This window comes from Salmo salar, chromosome ssa04 (genome assembly GCF_905237065.1).
Source record: "Salmo salar chromosome ssa04, Ssal_v3.1, whole genome shotgun sequence".
NCBI classification, from domain to species: Eukaryota; Metazoa; Chordata; class Actinopteri; order Salmoniformes; family Salmonidae; genus Salmo; species Salmo salar.
Genome location: NC_059445.1, coordinates 72,766,469 through 72,794,039, shown reverse-complemented (window position 1 = coordinate 72,794,039; position 27,571 = coordinate 72,766,469). Strand labels below are relative to the sequence as shown.

General features: G+C 41.4%; 1 protein-coding gene across 18 annotated transcripts in view; it reads left to right on the top strand.

Moving 5' to 3' along the window:
- LOC106603804 (disks large homolog 2) overlaps nt 1–27,571 on the top strand; it is a 325,722-nt gene that overhangs the window by 213,814 nt on the left and 84,337 nt on the right. For 17 of the 18 annotated variants that reach the window (XR_006769672.1, XR_006769671.1, XM_045717311.1 and 14 more), the window contains one exon: nt 22,338–22,391. Coding sequence is in view for 16 of the 18 variants with exons in the window: in XM_045717311.1 (XP_045573267.1) it covers nt 22,338–22,391 (54 nt within the window). In the remaining 2 variants the exon portion in view is untranslated. Of the gene's footprint in view, nt 1–8,203; nt 10,170–22,337; nt 22,392–27,571 lie in introns of those variants that run through there. The other variant, XM_045717318.1, reaches the window with a different exon arrangement.

Here is a 27,571-nt window from a genome sequence, read left to right as displayed (position 1 = left end):
TTTTGTTTCTCATGGTCTGAGAGTCTTTAGGTGCCTTCTGGCAAACTCCAAGTGGGCTGTCGTGCCTTTTACTGAAGAGTGGCTTCGGTCTGGCCTCTACCATAAAGGCTTGATTGGTGGAGTGCCGCAGAGATGGTTGTCCTTCTGGAAGGTTCTCCCATCTCCACAGAAGAACTCTGGAACTTCTTCAGAGTGACCATCGGGTTCTTGGTCACCTCCCTGACCAAGGCCCTTCTCCCCCGATTGCTCAGTTTGGTCAGGCAGACAGCTCTAGGAAGAGTCTTGGTGGTTCCAAACTTCATCCATGTAAGAATGATGGAGGCCACTGTGTTCTTGGGGACCTTCAATGCTGCAGACATTTTTTGGTGTCCTTCCCTTGATCTGTGCCTGGACACATGCACTGTCAACTGTGGGACCTTATATAGGCAGATGTGTTCCTTTCCAAATCATGTCCAATCAATTGAATTTACCATAGGTGGACTCCAATCAAGTTGTAGACACATCTCAAAGATGATCAATGGAAACAGGATGTACCTGAGCTCAATTTCGAGCCTCAATACTTAATAAATAAATAAATAAAAATAAATGTATTTAAATATATATATTTGCAATAATTTCTAAAAACCTGTTTTCGCTTTGTCATTATGGAGTATTGTGTGTAGATTGAGGAGGAACAATATTGAATTTAATCAATTTCAGAATAAGGCTGTAACATAACAAAATGTGGAAATGTACAATTCTACTTCTTAAGGGTCTGAACAAGGGTCTGAATACTTTCCGAATGCACTGTATGTGTGTAGCTTGGGTTTTTTGTCACATGCCTACATTGCCCATGTTAGGACAGCCTTAGTCTCAGCACAACTTCCTAATATGGACACCCTACATGTTGTTGCCAGTGTTGCTCCTGGTACAACACATTGGTCTGGGGGCTTGAGAACTGGTTTCAGCCAGAGTCTGTTGCTTTTGCCAGGCAACCTACCGCTCCCCAGACTCAACAATGCAAAGCTAATCTGGAGCCAGGTAAATAAACCCAAATCTAAAATATAGGTAGATTTGTAATTTATAATTTGGGTGATATATTGCTAATATGTTATGACCATACTGTATCTTTGCATCAGGAATATACGCACCGAGCTGGTAATCTACATTAGATCTTTAAAAAAAGGTTTAACCAAAATGGAAAAACAATAACACCATGGGGTCTGACCCGGCATCCTGCTCTGAATCTCCCGCTGGTAAATCTCTGATCAGCCGCCACCGCATCTCCATAGAATACTTTAGAATAGCTCAGCGCCTCACCTTTGCCATTTGCCATTAAATCATCAGCTTTTCATTTGGCATGCAGCTCTTTAGGTATACCCTTTACAATAGAAGTCCGTCTGCTTCATCATAATGGAATTACTTAGACCCGGGTTAGAAGGTCAGATCCAGCCTCTCTCTAATTCCGAATTCACTGTCCCTCCATTTCTGCAGGGCCAAGGTCAGGTCACTTCATCAGAGGGCTTCTGATGTCCCCCTGACAGGTCTTTAAAATCTAAACCAGAGAGCTGGAATGGCTCCTCTTGCTGCACTAAATTGGCTAAGTGGTGCTGTGTGTGTGTGTGTGTGTGTGTGTGTGTGTGTGTGTGTGTGTGTGTGTGTGTGTGTGTGTGTGTGTGTGTGTGTGTGTGTGTGTGTGTGTGTGTGTGTGTGTGTGTGTGTGTGTGTGTGTGTGTGTGTGTGTGTGTGTGTGTGTGTGTGTGTGTGTGTGTGTGTGTGTGTGTGTGTGCGTGTGTGCATGTGCGTAGGAACGTGTGTGTGTGTACGTGCGTAGGAACGTGTGTGTGTTTGGATGTGTAACGTTCAAAGACTGGTTATGCTCTACTGCCCTCTGTGTATCCTGTTAGGGAAAGTGTGCGTTTGAAGTTGTGTGTATGTGAATGCATGCGTGGAATCAATAGCTAGTCAGCTGTGAGTGAACTAGTAGTAGCTGCCATTGTGATGTCGCAAGCTCGGAGACCTAGAAGTTCTGTCGCCACGGACCCAAGAAACGCAGAAGTTTTCACAGTACTTCCTGAGTTGTGTTGTATTGGTGTGCAGAGGGTTGTTCGTGCCCAGGTTGGGATGAAATTTCCACTCTGTTTACACAAATCACATGTACACTATGGTCAAGCTATTCAGATATCTCAGTAAGATTTAATGCTGTGGTTCAGTCCTTCTGTCATCCCCAGCAGTCAAGTGTAGTCCCTATAGTCTATACATTTCCATGTGTCTTTCGCTCAGATCTATAGGAAGTGTCATGTACTTTGTGATCTCATATTGTCATAGTCTCATATAGAGAGTTTGACTATTCATTTCACAGCACTTTACGATGGATCTAAACTGGGGTAAACATTGCACAGGAGGTTGGTGACACCTTAATTGGGGAGGACGGCTTGTGGTAATGGTTGGAGCAGAATTAGGGGAACGGTATCAAAAACTTCAAACAAATGGTTCCGTTTCCTCCGTTCCAGCCATTATTATGAGCCGTGCTCCCCTCAGCAGCCTCGTCGCGTAGACAATGGGATCACTTGTCTACAAAACATAAAAACTGAGCTACCAGTGCCACCATGTGGACATCTAAGGAAGTACACGTGTTTCTCCCCCTCAACGCTCCCCTTAAAAAACGGCGGCACTTGGTCTATCAAGACATGCTTGATCTGTCAGACTGCTATTTTCTCTGATATTATACTACCATAGGCTCCACATCGGTTTCTTTCTGTGCATCTATTGTGAACATTATTTACATAACATTATCTCTTTGAAGATAATGCAGAACATAATCAAGACGTATAGTTGTTTAGATATAGTCACCATGTCTTTCTCTTAGTATGCTCCCTTTGTGCCAGAGGCTTGAGGACAAGGCTCTGCTTCCTTGTGACTGCGGTTCGAGTGGCCAAGCACTGTTCAACATAGTGGAATGGCCGCAGTAATTGACTATCAGGTTTTAACCTGGGTGACTGTTGAGGGGGTCAAACGGTTTGTGAGAGGAGTGGCATTGAAGAACATGGAACTAGTGCTCTGCCCCTAATTGTCTTTTACTTCATGGTATAAGGAAACACTTACTATAATACCCAAGGGGGGAACATTTGTTGGTAGATATTCAACAGGAGGACACTGTCCAAGACGAATGGGTACAGTACCAGTCAAAAGTTTTGACATACCTACTCATTCAAGGGTTTTTCAGTATTTTTACTATTTTCTACATTATTGACATCAAAACTATGAAATAACACATATGGAATCATGTAGTAACCAAAAGAGTGTTACAAAATTAGCCACTCTTTGCGTTGACGACAGCTTTGCACACTCTTGGCATTCTCTGTACCAACTTCATGAAGAATACTTTTCCAACAGTCTTGAAGGAGTTCCCACCTAAGCTGAGCACTTGTTGGCTGCTTTTCCTTCACTCTGCGGTCCAACTCATCCCAACCCATCTCAATTGGGTTAAGGTCAGGTGATTGTGGAGGCCAGGTCATCTGATGCAGCACTCCATCACTCTCCTTCTTGGTCAAATAGCCCTTACACAGCCTGGAGGTGTGTTGGGTCATTGTCCTGTTGAAAAACAAATGATAGTCTCAGTAAGCGCAAACCAGATGGGATGGCGCATCGCTGCAGAATGCTGTGGTAGCCATGCTGGTTAAGTGTACCTTTAAGAAGGATCTGACAGGTGAAAGCTGTGTGGAAGACCTTTATAGATTTTTCTTGTTTTGTTATTTCCTTATTTAATCTTTATTCTAAATGGAATTCCGTTAATAATGTCAACTCCTATTCGGTACTCACTGCTGTGCAAGTCAAATGCACAGCAGTAATTTTGTGAACAGTCTTGTGACAACCCTCAAATTCTGGCTTTATTAGTCCGATGTTTAGTTTTTTTGTAATTTGAGTCTTTGACAAATAACGTTAGGGCTTCAAAACAATCATGCCGATCTCATAGACTGTCAATCATTGCATCCATAGCTCTATCTGTGAATAAATAGTTACATTTCCCCAGCCCCGTCCTTCATCCTTCTGAAACAAAGTGGCAGAGTCAGGCTGTTGAAATTAGAGATTGTGCCGTTAATGAAACAGAGAAAGGTCTGACAGACCTACGTTTTGAAGCACTTTAGGAGTCTAGACAGGAACCTCACTATGCAGTAGCTTAGTCAATTGCTCCGGGATGAAGTTTCCCCTAGGTACAGATCTAGGAGCTTCCCTAACCACAATTCTAACCTTAACCATTAGTGATTAGTCGCTCGTCACAGAACTAGTTAGCTTGCCAACAGTGACTCAGTGGAGCAATCTTCCCACAAGGCCTGCAGGGGGCATTGGTGAGCTATGGCCCGGTTATGAGACTCGCGGAATTTCTGTCAACCCCACAGGTAATTCCCCCAGCACTGATGCTGTCAGACACAGTCAATATCCATTTACACTCCTGTCAGCCTCAGAGTGGGAGGCCTTTCACAATGTAATTAAGCCCCCACAAACATTGAGCTGGCAGAGACTGACACCAATGTCTGCAGGAATTATGTAACTCTCCATCTCAAATGGTTAACCGCAACCAAAGAAGCTTCTCAGCTATGGAAGCTGACTTTTTCACCCTTGGCATTGCCATGAGACAAGTTTTCTTGACTTTCCCGGGACTTTCCGGGATAAGAAAAAAGTATTATATGATATCAATTTCATAACGGAGTTAAAAGTTAAACATTAGGAAAATGTCAGCACTTTTTTTCTGGAGCACTTTCTCTTCCTACCCTTCAAGCCTGGATTCAGAATCATAATGGCTGTATTTTGGATAAGGTCCATTATGTGTCCATTCAGTTTTATTTCCACATCTATAGAACAATAGATTATATTAGACCATTGGCAATCTAGGAAAGAAATGTACAAACAAGTAATCAATACACATTCCATACAAAGAAAAACATACACAAACGTGTACTTAGCACACAGAATCCTATAGGTAACAACATGTGACGTAATGATGACTATCTATCTGCTTGATGCTACAGCACAGCACACTGAAGCTATGTCCCAATTATTTCTACTTCCTACCCAAAAGTGTGCACTTGTTAACTTCCCTTCACTGATTTGAAAGGAAACTGGTATAAGATATGGTGAAAACTTCCACCAGCCCATGCCTCCACCACTCCAATGCTTTTAGATTTGTGGGAAGTAGGGAAGGAGAAAGTAGAGATTATTGGGACACACTCTTGATATCTGATGAAGTGGAGCTGCCATAGATGCAGAGTGCAAAGGATTAATAGTGTAAACAGAGCAGATTAACGTTAGTCTACAAAAATGTGAGTGTGTGTGTATGTGTGTGCGTGCGTGTTTGTCACATGCGCCGACTACAACAGGTGTAAACTTGCTTACTTACAAATCTTTTCCCAACAATGCACAGTTAAAAAGCAAGAACATTTCCACACAAAAGAATATAAGGAAATAGTAACACAATAAAATAATAATAACGAGACTATATAAAAGGAATACCGGTACTAGGTCAATGGGCAGCGGTACAAGGTATTTGAGGTAATATGTACATGTAGGTAGGGGTAAAAGTGACTAGGCAATCAGGATAGATAATAAAGAGACTAGCAGCAGCTTATGTGGAGAGTGTGAAAGTGTGTGTGTGTGTGTGTGTGTGTGTGTGTGTGTGTGTGTGTGTGTGTGTGTGTGTGTGTGTGTGTGTGTGTGTGTGTGTGTGTGTGTGTGTGTGTGTGTGTGGCTTCAATATGCATATTGTGTGTGTGTGTGTGTGTGTGTGTGTGTGTGTGTGTGGCTTCAATATGCATGTGTGTGTGTGTGTGTGTGTGTGTGTGTGTGGCTTCAATATGCATGTGTGTGTGTGTGTGTGTGTGGCTTCAATATGCATGTGCTAAATGACATAAATGCATGTGTGTGTGTGTGTGTGTGGCTTCAATATGCATGTGCTAAATGACGTAAATGCATGCGCGTGTGTGTGTGTGTGTGTGTGTGTGTGTGTGTGTGTGTGTGTGTGTGTGTGTGTGTGTGTGTGCGTGTGTGTGCGCGTCCATCTTGAGTACATGTGTAATGTATTGCATAGTACTTGTAGTGGGAAGGCACTATACATGCATTCATTATGGTGGTCCACAGAAGTGTTATACCATCAAGGGTACTCTGCAGTTTATGTCATTGACAAAACCTAATCTTGGCCACATTGATCGCCATATAATCATATTCTGAGCCCAACTTTCAATGCCATTGTTATACATATATCTATAATATCCTGTTAATATAGAAACAGAATATCTGATACCTCTCAATGTCACCAGGGTTCAGAGTATCCCATGTCATGTACAAGTATTTCTGTCCTGTGTGGTTATCTAGTCTTCTGTAGGCTCCGAGTAGACATTTCCCTTGAGGACAGATCTATGATCAGTTTTCCTCCTTGATTAATAACTTTACCATGGGTGGGGGCAGGGGAGAACTGACCCAAGATCAGTGTCTAGGTGCATCCTAATCCATTATAGTGCTTATCTCTCAAAGTTGGAGTAGGGTGAAGTTGCCCGTAGACATTGATCTTGGGTGAATTTTACATTTCCCCCAACTAATACTTATGGTTAGGATTGGGGGAGGGGATGCTGATCCTAGATCTGTACCTAGGGGAAACTTCACCCTCCCCTCAAAGGCTACTTGCATGAAGCTAGTCACCAATGACACTGGGTCTGATTAAGGTGGTTATTGTGCGTTGTACCAAGGCAATCAAAACCCCCTGCCTCTTCAACTCTCGTTGGGATCACACACATTTTTATATCGCCCACTGTTGCCATGGATACGCCTCACACAGCTGCTTCCTGGAGTGTTGTACTTTGTCACCCTGCCATCCCTGGTGAGGTATTCTCCATCAGACGCTGCTGTCACTTGCCTCAGAGAAAATGGCCCAATACACACAAACGCACACACAAACGTAAACACACACACCAAGTAGCTATGGTTCAGACCCTGTGGAGTGCTAAGCCCGTATCCATTTCCCATAAAGTGTCGCCCATTATTATCACACAGAGCCAAAGAAAATAGTTATTTCTCACTTTTTTACAAGTCTGCCTCTTGTCTTTGAAATAATAGGATATTTCTTGTAGCTTCCTTGGTGGACTGTGTGAATGAGATGTCACACGTACCTTAAACACTCTTGGAGACCAGAGACGTTTGCTCACTTCAGGTCCAGTAACTAATAATGCTCAAGGTACCTGTGACATCTCATTCTCACAGTCTCTTCCTTAGGAAAACGTTGTCCATCCAATATTCTTCCTTTAGACTTGTGATTTAACATATCCATGGTAACTTTTGGGATCCCTGCCCTAAAAAATAAAAACATATCAAATTGGCAGTTTCACATTAAATAACACATTTAATTCATGCATTAAATAGCTGATCTCACATGTTGATATTAAATTCCACACGTGAAACCATATGCATTAAATGTGGAGTTCACATGTTCACACAACCTTTTCACATGAGATGAGAATAACATGTTTTCACAGTTTCACATGTGAAATTAGCTGTTTCACATGTTAAAAACATTCAAATGTGAAAATCAGATATCCAGTTTCACGTGAAAAATATTCACGTGAAAATTCTCACATTCACATGTGGAATTGTAAATTCACATGTAAAAATCATCATGTGAAAATCATATTTGCAGCTTCACATGTAAGAAAACACGTGACAATCTGACTTTCACAGATATGCATCTATTGGTCACAGATACCTTAAAACAAAGGTAGATTAGAAAACCAGTCAGTATCTGGTGTGACCATCATTTGCCTCATGCAGCGCGACACATCTCCTTCTCATAGGATGTACTACTAAATTCTCTAAAATGACATTGGAGGTGGCTTATGGTAGAGACATTCCTGCAGTCAGCATGCCATATGCACGCTCCCTCAAAACTTGAGACATCTGTGGCATTGTGTTGTGTGACAAAACTGCACATTTTAGAGTGGCCTTTTATTGTCCCCAGCACAAGGTGCAGCTGTGTAATGATCATACTGTTTAATCAGCTTCTTGGAATGACACAACTGTCAGGTGGATGGATTATCTTGGCAAAGGAGAAATGCTCACTAATAGGGATGTAAACAAATTTGTGCACAAAATGTGAGAGAAATAAGCTTTTTGTGCATATGGAACATTTCTGGGATCTTTTATTTCAGCTTATGAAACATGGGACAAACACTATACATGTTGCGTTTATATTTTTGTTCAGTGTACAATAATTGCACAACACATTTCATTGTAACACAAATTGAATTGTAATATGAATAGAAATAATACATTCCACCCCGTATTTGCTTTCACAAACACCTGAAAAGCTAGCCTGGTGTGCCTTTTAGTTCCTAAATACATTTAAAACAGGTTATCAACTCATTTCACATGCCATGGAACATGTTACCACTGCAAACAGAATGTGTTCATCTTGTGTGAAATTTCTGGTAGGGGTTCTTTATTTTCATTATTAGCAATTTTTTTTATAGACTTATTATCAACATTTGGGCAGTAGTATATGTCAGTGTGGAATCTGATTGAAAAGCAGCTGGATAGTTTATCCTGAGCGGTTTAGCATCAATTACTCCATCTAAAGCCCTTTGCTTGTAATTAAATCTGACACTAGAATTTAAAAATAGACTATTCATCGAATTAGGGAGCGCCAGTGACCTTATACTTGCCATTGCACCATTCATTTGACCATCTAATTCATGTGTTATTCTATCAGCTGTGGAGTGTGTATTGTGGTTTGTCATTTATTGATAGGCTACATGCCGTGTGCTTACATGTGTTTCAGTGTCCACAATGAATTGTCATATTTATTGTATTAGGATTTTATGTATGAGATAGCATTTTTATTTATCTCAATGCAGGACTATAGCTTCCAAACATCCTTCCTATACACTGTGCAGTGTGACTGGTTCCTGCATCATGCCTCTGTGTTAATGTCCCTGGTCTTTTGAATGGGCTTGACGATTATATCATTCAATTCATGAATATGCGGTCAAATAATACAAATGATATTCCTGTTTGTAGATTAATTTACTTCTGCCAATGCCTTTCATTAAGATTTGCGCTGAAGACCATTGCGCTACGTTTTTGCCCATTGAAGACCATTCAAAAAGCCTACAAAATTCCAGAACGACAAGGCTACTTGCCGTGTCACTTGCATAGTGTATAAGTAACAGATACAAATGTCCAAAAGACTTGATTCAGATCATGTGTTTCTTAGTACAGCGGTTTAGAGGTGGGAATGTTGTAAAACCAAGGTAGAAACTCAAGTGCCGGGAAAGAAGGCAGCATGTTTAATTGAATACAGAGAGGCTGTCTCCACCTGAACCAATTTGTAGTGCAGGCTCTGCTCTTAAATTCCTACCTGTTCGGAGCATGGATTGCTTTTGCCTGGATTCATGGATGCAATCAAGTTGTGCTGCAGGTTGAGTCATCTACTGACAAAGAGCTACCAGCCAGCACACGGCCAGCAACGCAGAAGAGCCAGTACCTTCTCTCTTTGCTCATCTCTGCTTCTCTCGCGCTCTCTCTCTAATTGAGTTTCTCTCTCTCTCCCTCTGTTTCATCTCTACTTCTCTCCCCCCTCTCTCCCTAATTCAGCTTTTCTCTCTCTCTCTCTCTGTTTCATCTCTGCTTCTCTCTCTCTCTCAGCTGATGCTGCTGTTGCCACTCACTCTAACAGCAGCGTCTCACTCGCTCACTCACACACTCTCTCAGAGCAGTGACATACTGCCAACTAAACAGTGCCTTTCGTTAATTTATGGTCAAAGAGGACTCAAGCATCACCTCTTATTTACAGAGCACGGAAGACGAGAAACCTAAAGAGAGGTAGTGAGGGAGGGATTGCGCTGGGCAGGATGACTGCTGCCTACCTGAACAAACAGCAGAACTGCTGTGTGGAGATGGATAGAGGGGGATGTGGTGAGGTGCCGTGCTCTTGTGGATGGCAGCACCACCCGCCCCAGGGATACCACTATGGCTCAGTCCCCGGGGGTGCTACCCTTCCCCGGCAGAGGGGCCGGCTTATGGCTACCCGCTCAGAAAGCTCCTGGAGGAGCCCTGGGCCCTCTGTGGTCCGCGCCAAAGGGAGCAGCTGTGACCTGCTGTCCGAATGCAGCTGTCCACAGAGTCAGAGCTGGCGCGATCACTACCAGGTAACCAACGATGTACTATAGTCCGGATCAGAGGGGACCATTAGGACAACAAGATTGAGAGGGGATTTTGCTATCTAGCAAGATAGGTGCAAGGGTTAGGTTTATGTGTGCGTGTGTGTCTGTGTTTCCCCCTGGCTCTGTATGAGAGGGAATGAGTGGTAGCCACAGCGAAGCCACTCACGGGCTAGAGTCAAGGTGCTGAATTTGGATAAAACCTGACCTGTGTAAACTCCAGGGTTCTTGGATCAAGGCTGGGAGCAGTATTTTTTTTAAATGTAACCTTTATTTAACTAGGTAAGTCAGTTAAGAACATATTCTTATTTACAATGAAGGCCTACATCTGCCAAACCCAGACGACGCTGGGCCAATTGTGCACCGCCATATGGGACTCCCAACCACAGCCGGTTGTGATACAGCCTGGACTTGAACCAGGGTGTCTGTAGTGACGCCTCAAGCACTGAGATGCAGTGCCTTAGACTGCTGCGCCACTCGTGAGTCCGGTAGAGCTGGAGTTTGCAGCTGTACAATATTGAGAAGCTATGCTAATATGCCCCAACAGGCAAAGCCTAAAATAGATTCTTAAATCCCGCTAACAAACGTTTCCACAGCAATTAAACATGGATGTATGCCTTGTGTTCTCATTCAGACTTGCATTGGTCATTAGTTGGTTTCACTGTGCTGCTAAAATGGGTTGTTCTGTAAGATTTATCTCAGAGATTGACACAAGCTGTGGGCACATAGCCAGTAGACATCTAAAAAGATATGTGATTTGAGGAAGTGCTGTTCAGAAGATGCACTCTTGCCTGATATGTGACTGGAGCAATGCTTTCCCTGTGAGATGGAAAGTGGCGTATCTGAGGCGCTCTCCTCCCAGTCCATTAGCTTGGTGATGTTAACTGGATAGCTGTATCTGAGATACACAGTGTGAAGTAGTGTGTTTGCACGGCTCCTGTGGGTGTGCGTGCAGGAGTGTGTCTCCATTACTGAAAATCTTGTCGCCAGAGTTCCTTGACTTATCAAAGTGTTTTAAAGATTCTGAATGGAAGCATCCTAGGTCTCTGAGATAAGACTTCTGGGATTGTGTTGGCAGAGGCTCAGGTGAATTAGTGGGCATTTGGAGCTGATGGATATATGGAGCTGAACAGAGAATGGTTGCATCCCAAATTGTACCCTATTTCCGATTTAGTGCACTTATTTTGACCAGGGCCTATAGGGCACATAGGGCTCTCGTCAAAGGTAGTCAACTATATAGGAAATAGGGTGCTATTTGGGATGCAGACAATCAGTGCTGGGTAACAGACAGGGGTAGAGAAAAGATGGGGATTGTAGAAAGAATGTGTATGTAGCATGTTTCTTGTTCTCTGTATCACTCTTCATCTCTCATTTGCTATATTGCGCTCCTCATTTACTGTCCTCCACTCTATTCTCATACTCCTCTCTCTACCACTGAATCCCAAATCAACCTCTAGACTCCTCAAACTCAACTCTGGACCTCGAAGCCAGTTCCACTGCGTTTTTTCATTGTTCCCCAATAATCAGAGACTCATTTAGACCTGGGACACCAGGTATGTGCAATTAATTATCAGGTAGAACAGAAAACCGGCAGGCTCCGGACCTCGTAGGGTTGAGTACCCCTGCCCTAGATACTCCTCTCCAGGCACTCCTGTAGATCTAAAGGGATTAGATAGGTGTAAGCAAAATGGTACTTACTTCACCTTGCCTTCTGATGGCCTTACCCCTATCCAGGAGGGACTACATTGATTTGGGAGAACCTCTCTCTGTCATTGGCCGTGCCTATGCCAAAAAATGTTTTATAGTATGTGAAATGTTGAAAGTAGTACTCTGAATGAGTCTTCTAATGCGCGATTGCACTGACTCCGATTTTTGTCAGAACGGATGATGGGGGGACTGTAACATAATTATAATAATGAATAAACCCAAAAAGAGATAACAATCATTTCATACCTTCATTACATTGAGACACGATCACGTCTCTTTTTTTCATTTGTGAGAATACTTGGGAACAGATTCCTGATTTGACTCAAAACAAAAATCTCACCCTAATTTTTTTTAATATAGATTTTCTTTTACAAAAATCTATTGCTGGCCGACCCCTGCCCTTTATAGTGCACTACTTTTGAACAGAACCCTATGGGTGCTATTTGGGACGCAGACATTTTCTTCTGCATGAGCAAACCAATGGTAGTAACAGGTAAGTCCATGTAGTTGAATAATAATAATACAAAAATAATCTCCAAATATTCGGCGGTAATCCACGGACAGAGTGGTTTAGTTATTGCATGTTTTATACAATGTTTTGCAATTGAGGTGGAGTTCTCATGGCTAAAAGGGTTCTAATGCAGCACAAATTGCACACTATTCCCTATGTAGTACACTACTTTTGACCAGAGCCCAATGCAACCTGTTCAAAATTACTGCACTATAAAGGGAATAGGGTGCCATTTGGGACGCAGAGTGATATTTGTAATTAACAAGCTCGGTGTATTATAGTTATTAACACCTAATTAACCCCAGAAGTAGATCAGACCAGGCTCCCTTCAGTGAATCCCGCTCAGTCACATTTGGTAGAGGTTCAGGCTCTTTCTCAATTCGCCTTTCCTAGATTCCTCGCATCAGCTCTCCTTTCGTCCTTCTCAAAACGCATTGGAGCAGAAGGCCCAAGGGGTGGGACCTTGGATTGTCTCCTCCAATACGGTTGAGAAGTAGGTGAGGAGATAGGATGCAAGGAAACATAGGATGTCAGTGTGTGCCAGTGTCAAGAGAGGAAGACAAATGGTTTGGAAATGGAGTCGAACAATAGTACAGTGTCTGTATGTACTGCATCTATTCAGGACTTATACTGGTACACATGCTGAGTGCTGAACTAGAGCACATACACAGCTGTGTGTGTGTGTAATTGTATTTGATATGGATCCCCATTTGCCAAGGCAGCAGCTACTCTTCCTGGGGTCCAGCAAAATTAAGGCAGTTATACAATTGTAAAAACATTACAATTATTCAAAACATATTTCACAACACATTAAGTGTGTTCCCTCAGGCCCCTACTCTACTACCACATTATCTACGACACAAAATCCATGTGTACATGTGTGTATAGTGCGTATGTTATCGTGTGTGTGTGTGTGTGCGCGTGTGTGACATTACGATGTCCAATCTCCAGTGTACATTATGACATGGTGGTTATATAAATAATAAATGCCTCAGCAGTCAAGTTTACAAAGAAACAAAACAAAAACTCTTAATGATGGTGCGTTTTGCATCATCATAGGTTTTTGCTCTGAACTGAAAGTGCTATCCATCTCGAAAACGTGACTGCTGACTTAGGGATTGTATTAACAGTGAAGTAATGAACAAAATACTTCAAGATCGTTTTTTGGAGTGGTATTCCTGGAAAGGCACACAAGTTAACATTGGGTTAGCGTAGCGCAGTCCGCCACCATTCATTTTCATCCAGTTAAATATACACTGCCTTTGAATAACAATCATAATCCTGAATTGCAACTCCTAATTGATTTCCCTGAGTACTGTGCATTCAAATGCACTCAATTTCCCAATCTTCCTCTCTCACTTTCTATTTGTACACATGCACGCACACCAGTGGAGGCTGATGATTGGCTGAATACCTGGGGCGCAGGGTGGTTGGAGTTGTCAACAAAGCAGAATGACTGTCACGACCTGACCCTTGTAAGATGTCATTCTCTATAGTAGAGTAGGTCAGGGCGTGACAAGGGGTGTTTTTGGGTGGTTTTCTTGTTATCTGTTTCTATGTTGTTTTTCTAGGTTTCTATTTCTATGTTGGGGTTGTTGGGATTATCTCCAATTAGAGGCATCCGGTTCTCGTTGTCTCTAATTGGAGATAATATTTATATAGGGGGTTTTTCCATTTGTGTTTGTGGGTTGTTAATTTTTGAGTAGTGTTATTTTCTCTGCGTCACGGTTTGTTGTTTTGTTGTTACAAGTATTTTGGTGTATTGCAAACGTTTCACGGAATAAATAAATATGTGGAACTACAACCATGCTGCGCGTTGGTCCGATCCTTTGAACAGCCATGACAGAACAACCCACAAACACAAATAGAAAAACCCCCTACATAAATATGATCTCCAATTCAACCACTATTCAATTTTCTCAAACATACGACTATTTTACACCATTTTAAAGATACACTTCTCCTTAATCCAACCACATTGTCCGATTTCAAAAAGGCTTTACAGCGAAAGCAAAACATTAGATTATGTTAGGAGAGTACATAGACCAAAATAACCACACAGCCATTTTCCAAGCAAGCATATATGTCACAAAAACCCAAAACACAGCTAAATGAAGCTCTAACCTTTGACGATCTTCATCAGATGACACTCCTAGGACATTATGTTACACAATACATGTATGTTTTGTTCAATCAAGTTCATATTTATATCCAAAAACAGCATTTTACATTGGCGCGTGATGTTCAGAAAATGTATTCCACCAAAAACTTCCAGTGAATTTACAAAAATACTCATCATAAACGTTGACAAAATACATAACAATTATTTTAAGAATTATAGATACAGAACTCCTTTATGCAACCGCTGTGTCAGATTTTAAAATAGCTTTACGGAGAAAGCACATTTTTCAATATTCTGAGACATAGCTCGCCATCACGGCTAGCTAATTTGACACCTGCCAAGTTCGGAGCAACCTAAACTCAGAATTAGTATTAGAAATATGCTCTTACCTTTGCTGATCTTCGTCAGAATGCACTCCCAGGACTGCTACTTCCACAAGAAATGTTGTTTTTGTTCGAAATAATCCATAGTTATGTCCAAATACCTCCGTTTTGTTCGTGCGTTCAGGTCACTATCCAAAGGCTAGCGCAATTCGAGACACAAAAAGTCAAAATGTTCCATTACCGTACTTAGAAGCATGTCAAACGCTGTTTAAAATCAATTTTTAACGTAAAATTGTGATAATATTCCAACTGGACAATAGCGTATTCATTCAAGGAGAAAAAGAAAAAACAGCGAGCTCGCGGGACCGCGCATATCCAATCCCTTTGTTGCCAGGCAGACCACTGAGAAACTGAGCTACTATACTCTGCCCAGAGACAGGAGAAGGCTCAAACCACTTTCTGAAGGCTTTAGACAGCCATTGGAAGCCTTCGAAAGTGCAACGTAACACCACAGATACTGTAGTTTTGAAAGGGACTAGAAAGAAGAACTACAATTCTCAGATCCTCCACTTCCTGGTTGACTTTTTCTCAGGTTTTTGCCTGCCATATGAGTTATGTTATACTCACAGACACCATTCAAACAGTTTTAGTAACTTCAGAGTGTTTTCTATCCAAATCTACTAATAATATGCATATTCTCGTTTCTGGGCAAGAGTAGTAAGTTTAAATCGGGTACGTTTTTTCATCCGGCCGTGAAAATACTGCCCCCTATCCATATCAGGATAACTACCTTGTGTCTTGTTGCTGTGCTCAGTCTTGCCATGGTGTATGACTTTTGACAGTAAACTGTCTTCAACAACCTCACCTTGTTGGCTGAGTTTGGCTGTTCCTCACCCAGTTGTATTCCTCCTACACAGATGTTTCTGTTAATTATTGTATTTAAACCTACATATTGAATTGATGATAATTAGCACCTGTTTGGTATAATTGTTTAATCATACACCTGACTATATGCCTACAAAATCCCTGACTTTGTGCAAGTGTACCTACAAGAATTGATCCTGTTTTGAAGTCAAAGGGTGGTCACACCAAGTATGGATTTGATTTAGATTTTTCTTCTGTTCACTCACTTTGCATTTAGTTAATTGATAAATATAATCTATTAACATGTCTATTTTTGAAAGCATTCTTACTTTATAGCATTTTTTCTCACCTGACTAAAACTTTTGCACAGTACTGTAAATAAGATATTTCTGTTTTAAAATGTTTGTAAATTTGCAAAAATTTCAAAAACCTGTTTTCGCTTTGTCATTATGGGGTATTGTGTGTAGATTGCTGAGTTTAAAAAAAAAAAATTAATCCATTTAAAAATAAGGCTGTAATGTAACTAAATGTGGAAAAAGTCAAGAGGCCTCAATACTTTCCAAAAGCACTGTAAAACAACTGATGAAAAATACTACTAAACATTTTTTTAAACATGTTTAATATGATTGAAGATACAGAATAGACCATTAAAAAACTAAAAATTACATGCCTTAAGAACTTAAAGTATCTTTTAGAACAATTTTGTGATTCAATGCATTAGGCAGAAATACATGGTTGGAAACACTGGTTGACATTAAACTAATTATTGTTCACTGGCTGCTATTGATTCAGACTAATGAGACAGGTGTTAAATACACCTATTTCACATTTGCATGTCAAAAACCGAATGACCACTGCTTTACATGCTGCCAGTGTTTTGAACAGATTAGATTATACTATTTAGAATGAGCAGCCAGCTCATGAACGAACAAGTGCACCAGAGAGAACGAAACAAGCATGCAGATGCAATAAGTGAAACACATGATCTAACTGGGGATGTCTAACCTAACGTCACAAAGCATGATTCGCTAGCCAATTAACTTTAATTCTGAAATAACTATATAGCAGATATATAGCAAACCTGGTTTCAAAAAAACAAATAGAGCAACACCTCACGGCACAACGCCTCTCCCCCATGTGACCTACTAGTTATGTGTATGTACTGACATGTATGTGTAACTGATATATGCACACAAACTACATGTTAATGTTTTTAAATGTAGGTAAATTGTACTCTTTTGTCTGTAATGTATTTTTTCGTTATATGTCGGCCCCCGGTAAGACTAGCTGTCACCATTGGCGTCGGCAAATGGGGATCCTAATAACTAAAATCAATCAAATATTAGTTTAGAAAGACTTGAAATTGGCATGGGAGCTAACTAGCTAGCAATCTACCAGCTAGCTATAGCTAGCTAGCTGCTTATCAAAGGTAGATAACTGGTTAATTTGACAGAAAAAAATCTAAAAATCTACACATATGGAGTTATGTAGTAACCAAAAAAGTGTTAATCAAATCAAAATATATACAGATGAACGTGGTACCTTCAGGCATTTGGAAATTGCTCCCAAGGATGAACCAGACTTGTGGAGGTCTACAATTTTTTTTATGAGGTCTTGGCTGATTTCTTTTGATTTCCCCATAATGTCAAGCAAAGAGGCACTGCGTTTAAAGGTAGGCCTTGAAATACATCCACAGGTACACCTCCAATTGACTCAAATGATGTCAATTAGCCTATCAGAAGCTTCTAAAGCCATGACATAATGTTCTGGAATTTTCCAAGCTGTTTTAAAGGCACAGTCAACTTAGTGAAGTTGGGAACTTCTGACCCACTGGAATTGTGATACAGTGAATTATAAGTGAAATAATCTTTCTGTAAACAATTGTTGGAAAAATTACTTGTGTCATGCACAAAGTAGATGTCCTAACCGACTTGCCAACAACAAGAAACTTGTGGAGTGGTTGAAAAACTAGTTTTAATGACTCCAACCTAAGTGTATGTAAACTTCTGACTTCAACTGTATATGCAGCTAATAAAAACATATGGAAATGTCTGCTCTACCTAAAATTACAACCAACTAATTGCAGCATTACCGCAAAAATGGAATTGGAAAGTGGAAGGGGGAAAAAGTAAGGAACTTGTCTCTCGGCCCTGCATTAAAGACCATAATTGGTTAAAGAAAATTGAAAAATGTATACCACTTTTATTTAAGGACCAAAAAATTGACAGCCGTGCCATATTGATTGCAAAATAGTTGGGAAGAGATTTTTGACGGACCGATTCCATGGCACATGGTTTATGAACTGATACGCAAAATCTTTCAATTTAAAATATTATAAAAAATTCTTGCAACCAATACAATGTTATTTATTTGGGGGTACAACCTTCACAGCTCTGCAGATTTTGCTGCGAAGAGGCAGAATCATTAAATAATTTGTTTTGGTACAGTCCATACGTAGCTTGTTTTTGGTCACAGGTCCAAGAATGGCTGAAGAATTGCAATATTTATCTGCAGTTAACCCTGCCGATAGCACTACTGGGTGATCTGAAAGTCATAGTCAATCGATCAATAATATAATAATACTTTTAGCAACAAAAATGATTTTACATTTACAACCTGTAGAAACAATGAGAATAGAAAGGTTCAGAACTTTTGTGAAACATCACAGCACAGTTAAAAATATATGGCAAATAGAAATCCAATATGGATTGTGTTAAGAGATAGATTGGAGGGGTTGAATGGAGCTGAAGGTTCCATTAATAACAACAAGATAACTAATGTAAAACATACTGTGCCCGTAAAACGTATATAGGTTCAGAACTTTTTTGAAAGAGCACAGTTTGAAAGATATGGCAAATAAATATCAAGCCGGATGGACATCAGAAATAGATGGGAGAGGTTGAGGGTAGAGGAAGGACAGGAGTAAAAACAAACAAAATAGAACTATTGTAAAATAGACTGTGTCCATGAAATGTATATATATGTATTAGCTGTAAATACAGGCCTAAACGTTGTTGTTCGCTAGTTTGCTCCAATTGGGGGAGGGGTGGTAGGGTTGGAGGGTAGTAAAGGAAATATATTTATATATTTGTTTATATATGTATGTGTATGTATTTGTATGTATGTATTTATATGTATATATTTGTATATGTATGTATTTATATGTGTATGTATGTATATGTGTGTATATATAAATATTTGCTAAAAAATATATGGGGGATTGGAAGTGATGCAGACAATTACATTGATGGAAGCTACAATCTATCGGCAATATTAAAGCTGCTCTACCCCCTAAAAAAATGATATAATACAAATTATAATAATAATAACAATTAGCAATTTCTGAGGCTGGTAACTCTAATGAACTCATCCTCTGCAGCAGAGGTCACTCTGGGTCTTCCTTTCCTGTGGCAGTCCTCATGAGAGCCAGTTTCATCATAGCGCTGGATGGTTTTTGCGACTGTCATTTTTTTGTTGCTTATTTGACCTGTTCTTGCCATAATATGGACTTGGTCTTTTACCAAATAGGGCTATCTTCTGTGTACCAACCCTACCTTTTCACAACACAACTGATTGGCTCAAACCCACTAAGAAAGAAAGAAATTCCACAAAATAACTTTAACAAGGCACACCTGTTAATTGAAATTAATTCCAGGTATTAACCTCATGAAGCTGTCATCAAGACAAAGGGTGGCTACTTTGAAGAAACTCAAATATTGTTTAACACTTTTTTGTTTAATACACGATTCCATATGTGTTATTTTATAGTCTTGATTTCTTCACTATTATTCTACAATGTAGAAAATAGTAAAAGTCATGACTGTTCTGATTATTTATTTACAAGTTAATTACAATTAGCTTTTTTCTTTAGCGCCATCTGTACCTGATAGAGCAGATCTAGTCTCACGTGTGGAAGAAAGCCGTCTGGCGCTGAGAGACTCACTGGGATGGAGACTAGAGCAGACCTAGAAAATCTGACTGAACGGACACACATTTGAGCCCAGGACGGTCTCTTTACCTTGTGCTGTGACAATTTATGTTATGAAATCCTGCAATTTCATTGGGGCAGTTCCCCCTCATAGCAAATAGATGGCAAAACAATCCAAGCAATGTTCGCACATCCTATGTGCCCGCGCAGCAGCTGCTGCTGGCAAAGTCACTGTGGGGCAGAGAAGTACATTGCATTTGGAAAGTATTCAGACCCCTTCACCTTTTCCACATTTTGTTACGTTTACAGCCTTATTCTAAAATGGATTAAATAAAAATTTTCCTCATCAATCTACACACAATACCCCATAATGACAAAGCAAAACAGTTTTTAGAAATGTTAGCAAATTTCTTTGCCACCACCTGTGAATGTTAAAATGTGACACACTCTCACACACACACACACACACACACACACACACGCACGCACGCACGCACGCACGCACGCACGCACGCACGCACGCACGCACACACACACACACACACACACACGCACACACACACGCACCCTGATCTGTCTACCTGATCCAAACAATTTGCCTTTCTGAAACATCGTGGAGCTTCAGTTGATGGAAACCCAGCTAGCAATGAGAAATCGGCACAGAAGCGGCCCTCTTCCGGGGGGCCGGAACTGATTGAATCAGCCTGGAATCGGGTGTCGGACTCGGCCCGGAATCAAAATGAATGACTGTCAAGTACATCAGACCGTTTCCGTCTACCGGAATACAGCCTACTTTGCCGGAATCTTACCAGAATCCCCCCAGAAGCGGCCCGATGAAAATGTAAATAAATGTATTACCCGATTTTGTCATTTTAAATACTACTGTTATACATTCAAATTATACCCATCCACAGATTTATTTATATATATATATATATATATTTTATTTTTTATTATTCTTTTTTATTTTAACCCCCTTTTCTTCATGTCCAATTGTCTTGTCTCATCACTGCAACTCCCATACAGCCTCGGGAGAGGTAAAGGTCGAGAACCTTGCGTCCTTCCCGAAACACAACCCTGCCAATCCGCACTGCTTCTTGACACAATGCATGCTTAACCCGGCAACCATGTCAGTGTGCATGCGCCTGGCCTGCCACAGGAGTCGCTACAGTGCGATGGGACAAGGACATCCCGGCCGGGCCAAACCCTCCCCTAACCCGTTGCCTCATCTGTCTCCCGGTCGCGGCCGGCACGGGTATCGAACCAGCATCTGTAGCAACGCAGTGTGAGACACTACGATGCAGTGTCTTAGACTGCTGCGCCACTCGGGAGGCCCCATCCACAAAGTTTTGAATGCTTATGTCATGGATCCCTCCAGAACATTCATTACGCACACCTGTCCCCTATTCCCACTGATTAGTACTTGTATAAGTGTGCCCTTTGGTTTCCATTGGGCTGTCCATTTTTGTTACAATGTCCGTTGGTGTGTGTGAGTACCTGTGCTGTGTGTTTTGGGCTTTCGTGCCCTTGTGGATTGCGCAAATGATTACAGGTCTCTTCCGTGTGTTAATCATTGTGCGTGTGTATTATTTATTCGAGGTACTCCTCGCTCTTTTGTTTTGGTTTCTACCCTGTGTTTTTGTTACGTATTTGTTTGGTCTTCATCCCCGTGCCCTTACACGGCATGCCGTGATTTGAGGTATAATAAAAAGCCCTATTACGCATTCCTGCGCCTGTCTCCCGAATCATTGTTACCAACGTGAGTAAGTATCAAAATACCAAAATACTACTTAAACAGGACTCTTAAATAATTTAATTTAAATGTTAATTACATTTTTGGATCACAGAAACAATGAGAAAATATGGAAAATAAATAAATAATAAAATGTTAATTATATAAAGCAGCCCGTGTAATCATCTGATAGAGAGTAGCCACAATCGGACTGAGCCCCAAGCAATACATTTGGGCCAGATAACTCACACCGGAATCGGCCCGAGCTCAATCCCCGCATCCTAGCCATAAGTAATACTGCCGAAGGCAGCCCAGACTCTGGCCACATGACGTCGGCCGAGTCTGACTCTCAGCCGAGTGCCTGGATTCTCAGCCGGAATCGGCCCAGATCCTCTGTGCTAGCTGGGAACATCTTAAGGGTTTGACTGAATTCTTACCCGCTTCCTTTAAAAATGGCCCAAACAACATTCTTCTATAGCACCTCAACTCTTTTTTATAGCATATTTTATTGCACATTTCAGCTCTTATAAACTTACCCAGAAAGACTCACAGCTGTAATCGCTGCCAAAGCTGCTTCTACAAAGTATCGACTCAGGGGTGTGAATACTTACGTAAATTAGTTAGTTTCAATAAATTAGCAAATATTTCTAAAAACATGTTTTCACTTTGACATTATGGGGTATTGTGTGTAGATGGGGGAGAAAAAAATGATTTAATCCATTTTGAATTCAGGCTGTGACACAACAAAATGTGGAAAAAGTCAAGGGGTATGAATAGTTTCTGAAGGCACTGTATTCTGGGACGGTTTAGCATTTGTAAGACGGCTCTTGAATTCCTCATGATACAGGGTGAAGTCACCACATGATCCAGGGGCTGTCCCCTGGATCCATTTATAGAAAGTAGGACACTAGTGGGTTTAGGCATCTCTTGCTGTTTCTTATCCTCTTCCCCACTCTCTCTCTTTTTCAGGCGAGTCCCGCTCCAATAATTGTCAACACCGACACTCTGGAGAGCGTACCTTACGTGAGTTCCTTTTTATCTTTTATGCTTCGCCCCATTTTTTTTTTTTTTGCATTTGATTATATTTTGGCAATTCATTTAGTTATGTTTATAAGCACAAACAACATATATTTCCCCGTGTACTCACTTTAAGTAGTCTTTATTAGCCATATGAGAGGGGAATTATGTTTTGAGGACGGATAAGACATTTCAGCACTGTTTGTCAATGGACACAATGTTATATTCTTGAATATTTATCTGAAACACAACATACAGTATATGGGTAAAACAAATAAGGCCGCTGTTGTGAATTATTGATAGTTTTTATAAATAAAACACCAACACAGGACCACTGATTTGTACAGCCCAAAAGCCTGCATTTTGGTTTGGCATCAGAACTTTTCTCTTAACAGATATTTATTATTGATGCCTTCTCTTTGTTGGCACTGGGATTCTGGTGGGACAAAGTCCTTCAAAGGCCATTTTGACACAATTTGGAGTGAGATGGTAAATGAATGAGCAAGATTTAGGGTGAAAGTAAAGTAAGGTACTGTATGAAATGTAATCTGTTGTAGTAGAGGAAGGGAATGTCATGGGAGGATGTTTTTAAACATAATTACAAGTAATAAAGCGGCTTGTTTAGTGACACGTAGCCAGTCCAGTCAGCTACACTGTATACAAACAGTAGCATCGTCTTGATGACTCTGTCCTTCAAGAAAGCTGCAGCAAATTACATTTTAACTTCATAATGAACAGAGCAGAGAACTCATCACTGTAATGGAAGACAGTTGCATAATACAAAGCCCGGAAGAAGCATGTTATTCCCTCATGATGCTAATCACATTTTGGCCCTCGACTGTTTCCAATAAATGTCAGTAAACATCCTTGGAAATGCCACTTTGTTTCTGAATGACCTGCCAAAAGTTGTTTACTATTTCACTGCTTTGCCTCTTAGCTCATTCGCTGCCTGTTCTAGACGAAAAATATTGAAGATTCCAGAAGAGCACCATTCTGAATTATTTAGCCATGACTTCCATACCCTGTGTCTACATTGTGTTTGTGACCAGATTTACTGGTCACAAGCTTGCCAGTGTTATAATTAAGCAATAAGGCACAGGGGGGGTGTGGTATATGGTCAATATATCACGGCTAAGGGCTGTTCATAAGCACGGCGCAACACGGAGTATATTGGCCATATATCACACCCCCAAGGTGCCTTATTGCTATTATAAACTGGCTGCCAACATAATTAGAGCAGTAAAAATACATTTTTGTCATACCCGTGATATATGGTCTGATATACCACGGTTGTCAGCCAATCAGTATTAAGAGCTCGAACCACCCAGTTTGTAATTGCATTTCACTGTTCCAAAGAAGCTGAAATATCCCTAATAGATTGTGCAGGTTCTTACTCACACAGCATCAAGGTGGTCCTGTATCGCTCAGTTGGTAGAGCATGGAGTTGCAATGTCATAGTTGTGGGTTTGGTTCCTGCTGGGGCCACCAATACAAAAATAATGTATGGATGCTCTACTGTAAGTCACTTAGGATAGAAGCGACTCTTAAATGGCTTATATTATTATTATATTACTATATATTATTGTTACCCATCCATCTCTAACTCGACCTAAGCCGTATCATTTCATGAACCCTGAAGTCATCAACACTCATATAGGTCATTTGAAATAAATTATGTTTGAAGGATGCCCAATGCAAAGAGGTCAAATGGTATATAATTGTACATCCAACATGAAGCATTCTGAGGGGATTCTCAGCACATAATGTTCTTCCCCTTTGTGGATACTTAGATAAGAAGAAACTGCAACGCATACATCATCACACAGGAAGTTTCCTCCAAAGCTGCGTTGCCTGCATTCTCTGGTCAGAAGTGCAGCGGTAAGGAGAGGCAGAGCGGGCATCACTGAATCCTCTCTATTTCCTGTAGGCGGCAGGGCCTGGATAGCACAAGAGTTATGAGTTGCCCTGGAAAACCAGGTGTTAACTCTAGATTTCCCACTTCTCCCTCTGCAGACCGTGCTTCCCTTCTCCCTCTGCAGACCGTGCTTCCCTTCTCCCTCTGCAGACCGTGCTTCCCTTCTCCCTCTGCAGACCGTGCTTCCCTTCTCCCTCTGCAGACCGTGCTTCCCTTCTCCCTCTGCAGACCGTGCTTCTCTTCTCCCTCTGCAGACCGTGCTTCTCTTCTCCCTCTGCAGATCGTGCTTCTTTAAAGGGGCAATTTGGCATTGGTACATTCATTTTTGGACTTTTAATGTAATGATGTATACTGTAAAGCCATTGATTCTTGAAGATTAAAACTTATAACTGCCTCATGAGCTTAACTCAACTGTGTTACTCCATCAGACCCAAAAATATAAGCTTGTTTTACTCCACTGTTTATAAAAAATGTAATTGTAAACAAACACTGTAGATAATTTTGGTCTGATGCATGGTCAGTCCTCCTGATGCATGGTCAACCATAGCTCCGTCAATGAGTTTGAGAGTGGTTACATTTCTCCAGCCCCATCCCTCAGCTGTTTACCAAAATTGATGTTGATGTTGCTTTAACTGCAGTTTGCCCCTTTAAAACAATTCAACTCTAAGGAGGTTGACGGACCTGAATATTATAATAAAGCGTTTTCCAAAGCAGTGTCTTTTAAAGATGCAGAAGGTAGGCACTGATGTGGAACACTTTTTATGTTTTATGAAGACAGTTGCCTCCTTTGTCATGTGTTACATTACATCCAAGGTGGGTGACGATAGGCAAAGGGAGGGGAACCCACTTCATTCAGCTGCCAAATCATCCACAAGGCACCTTTTTTCATTAGGAAGACCTTAGCCTGTTTGCTAGCGACACGACACAGGAATGATACGCCATATAAACTAATTAAAACCTATGCTGACACCACTTGTGTTGAAAGCTGCATCATTACCGCTAGAACAGCCAAGCCACTCGTTTTTGAATTTTTGACATCACAGAGGGCACGATCAAAGCGTATGATTGCTCAGAAACGGTGGTCCCATGTTGCTTGGTCTATCCTGAGCTTCATGGTCTGTTGTCCTGTGTTTCATGGTCTGTTTTCTGGAATTCCTTGGTCTGTCATCCTGACTTTCATGGTCTGTTGTCCTGACTTTCATGGTCTGTTGTCTGGAATTCCTCGGTCTGTCGTCTTGACTTTCATGGTCTGTCGTCCTGACTTTCAAAGTCTGTTGTCCGGAATTCCTTGGTCTGTCGTCCTGACTTTCATGGTCTGTCATCCTGACTTTCATGGTCTGTTGTCCTGAGATGCATGATCTGTAGTCCTGAGTTCCTTAGTCTGTCGTCCTGACTTTCATGGTCTGTTGTCCTGAATTTCATGGTCTGTCGTCCTGACTTTCATGGTCTATTGTCCGGAATTCCTTGGTCTGTCGTCCTGACTTTCATGGTCTGTTGTCCTGACTTTCATGGTCTGTTGTCCTGACTTTCATGGTCTGTTGTCCTGACTTTCATGGTCTGTTATCTTGACTTTCATGGTCTGTTGTCCTGACTTTCATAACCAGTTGTCCTGACTGGTTATGTGGTCTTTTGTCCTGACTTTCATGGTCTGTTGTCCTGACTTTCATGGTCTGTTGTCCTGAGTTCCTTAGTCTGTCATCTTGACTTTCATGGTCTGTCATCCTGACTTTCATGGTCTATTGTCCGGAATTCCTTGGTCTGTCGTCCTGACTTTCATGGTCTGTTGTCCTGACTTTCACGGTCAGTTGTCCTGAGTTTCATGGCCAGTTGTCCTCCGTTTCATGGTCTGTTGTCCTGACTTTCATGGTCTGTTGTCCTGACTTTCATGGCCAGTTGTCCTGAGCTTCATGGTCTTTGTCCTGACTTTCATGGTCTGTTGTCCTGACTTTCATGGTCTGTTGTCCTGACTTTCATGGCCAGTTGTCCTCAGTTTCATGTTCTGTTGTCCTGACTTTCATGGTCTGTTGTCCTGAGTTTCATGTTCTGTTGTCCTGACTTTCATGGTCTTTTATCCTGACTTTCATGGTCTGTTGTCCTGACTTTCATCGTCTGTTGTCCGGAATTCCTCAGTCTGTTGTCCTGACTTTCATGGTCTGTCATCCTTTCATGGTCTGTCGTTCTGACTTTCATGGTCTGTCGTCCTGACTTTCATGGTCTGTTGTCCTGAGTTGCATGGTCTGTTGTCCTGAGTTCCTTAGTCTGTTGTCCTGACTTTCATGGTCTTTTGTCCTGACTTTCATGGTCAGGTGTCCTGACTTTCTTGGTCTGTTGTCCTGAGTTCCTTAGTCTGTTGTCCTGACTTTCATGGTCTGTTGTCCTGAGTTTCATGGTCTGTTGTCCTGAGTTCCTTAGCCTCTCGTCCTGACTTTCATGGTCTGTCGTCTTGGATTTCATGGTCTGTCGTCCTGAATTTCATGGTCTGTCGTCCTGACTTTCATGGTCTGTTGTCCGGAATTCCTCGGCCTGTCGTCCTGACTTTCATGGTCTGTCGTCTTGGATTTCATGGTGTGTCATCCTGAATTTCATGGTCTGTCGTCCTGACTTTCATGGTCTGTTGTCCGGAATTCCTCGGTCTGTCGTCCTGACTTTCATGGTCTGTCGTCCTGACTTTCATGGTCTGTTGTCCTGAGTTTCATGTTCTGTTGTCCTGACTTTCATGGTCTTTTATCCTGACTTTCATGGTCTGTTGTCCTGAGATTCATGATCTGTTCTACTGAGTTCCTTAGTCTGTCGTCCTGACTTTCATGGTCTGTCGTCCTGAATTTCATGGTCTGTCGTCCTGAATTTCATTGTGTGTCAACCTGACTTTCATGGTCTATTGTCCGGAATTCCTTGGTCTGTCGTCCTGACTTTCATGGTCTGCTGTCCTGAGTTTCATGGCCAGTTGTCCTGACTTTCATGGTCTGTTGTCCTGACTTTCATGGTCTGTTGTCCTGACTTTCATGGTCAGTTGTCCTGAGTTTCATGGCCAGTTGTCCTGAGTTTCATGGCCAGTTGTCCTCCGTTTCATGGTCTGTTGTCCTGACTTTCATAGCCAGTTATCCTGAGTTTCTTGGTCTTTTGTCCTGACTGTCATTGTCTGTTGTCCTGACTTTCATGGTCTGTTGTCCTGACTTTCATGGCCAATTGTCCTCAGTTTCATGGTCTTTTGTCCTGACTTTCATGGTCTGTCATCCTGAGTTTCATGGTCTGTTGTCTGGAATTCCTCGGT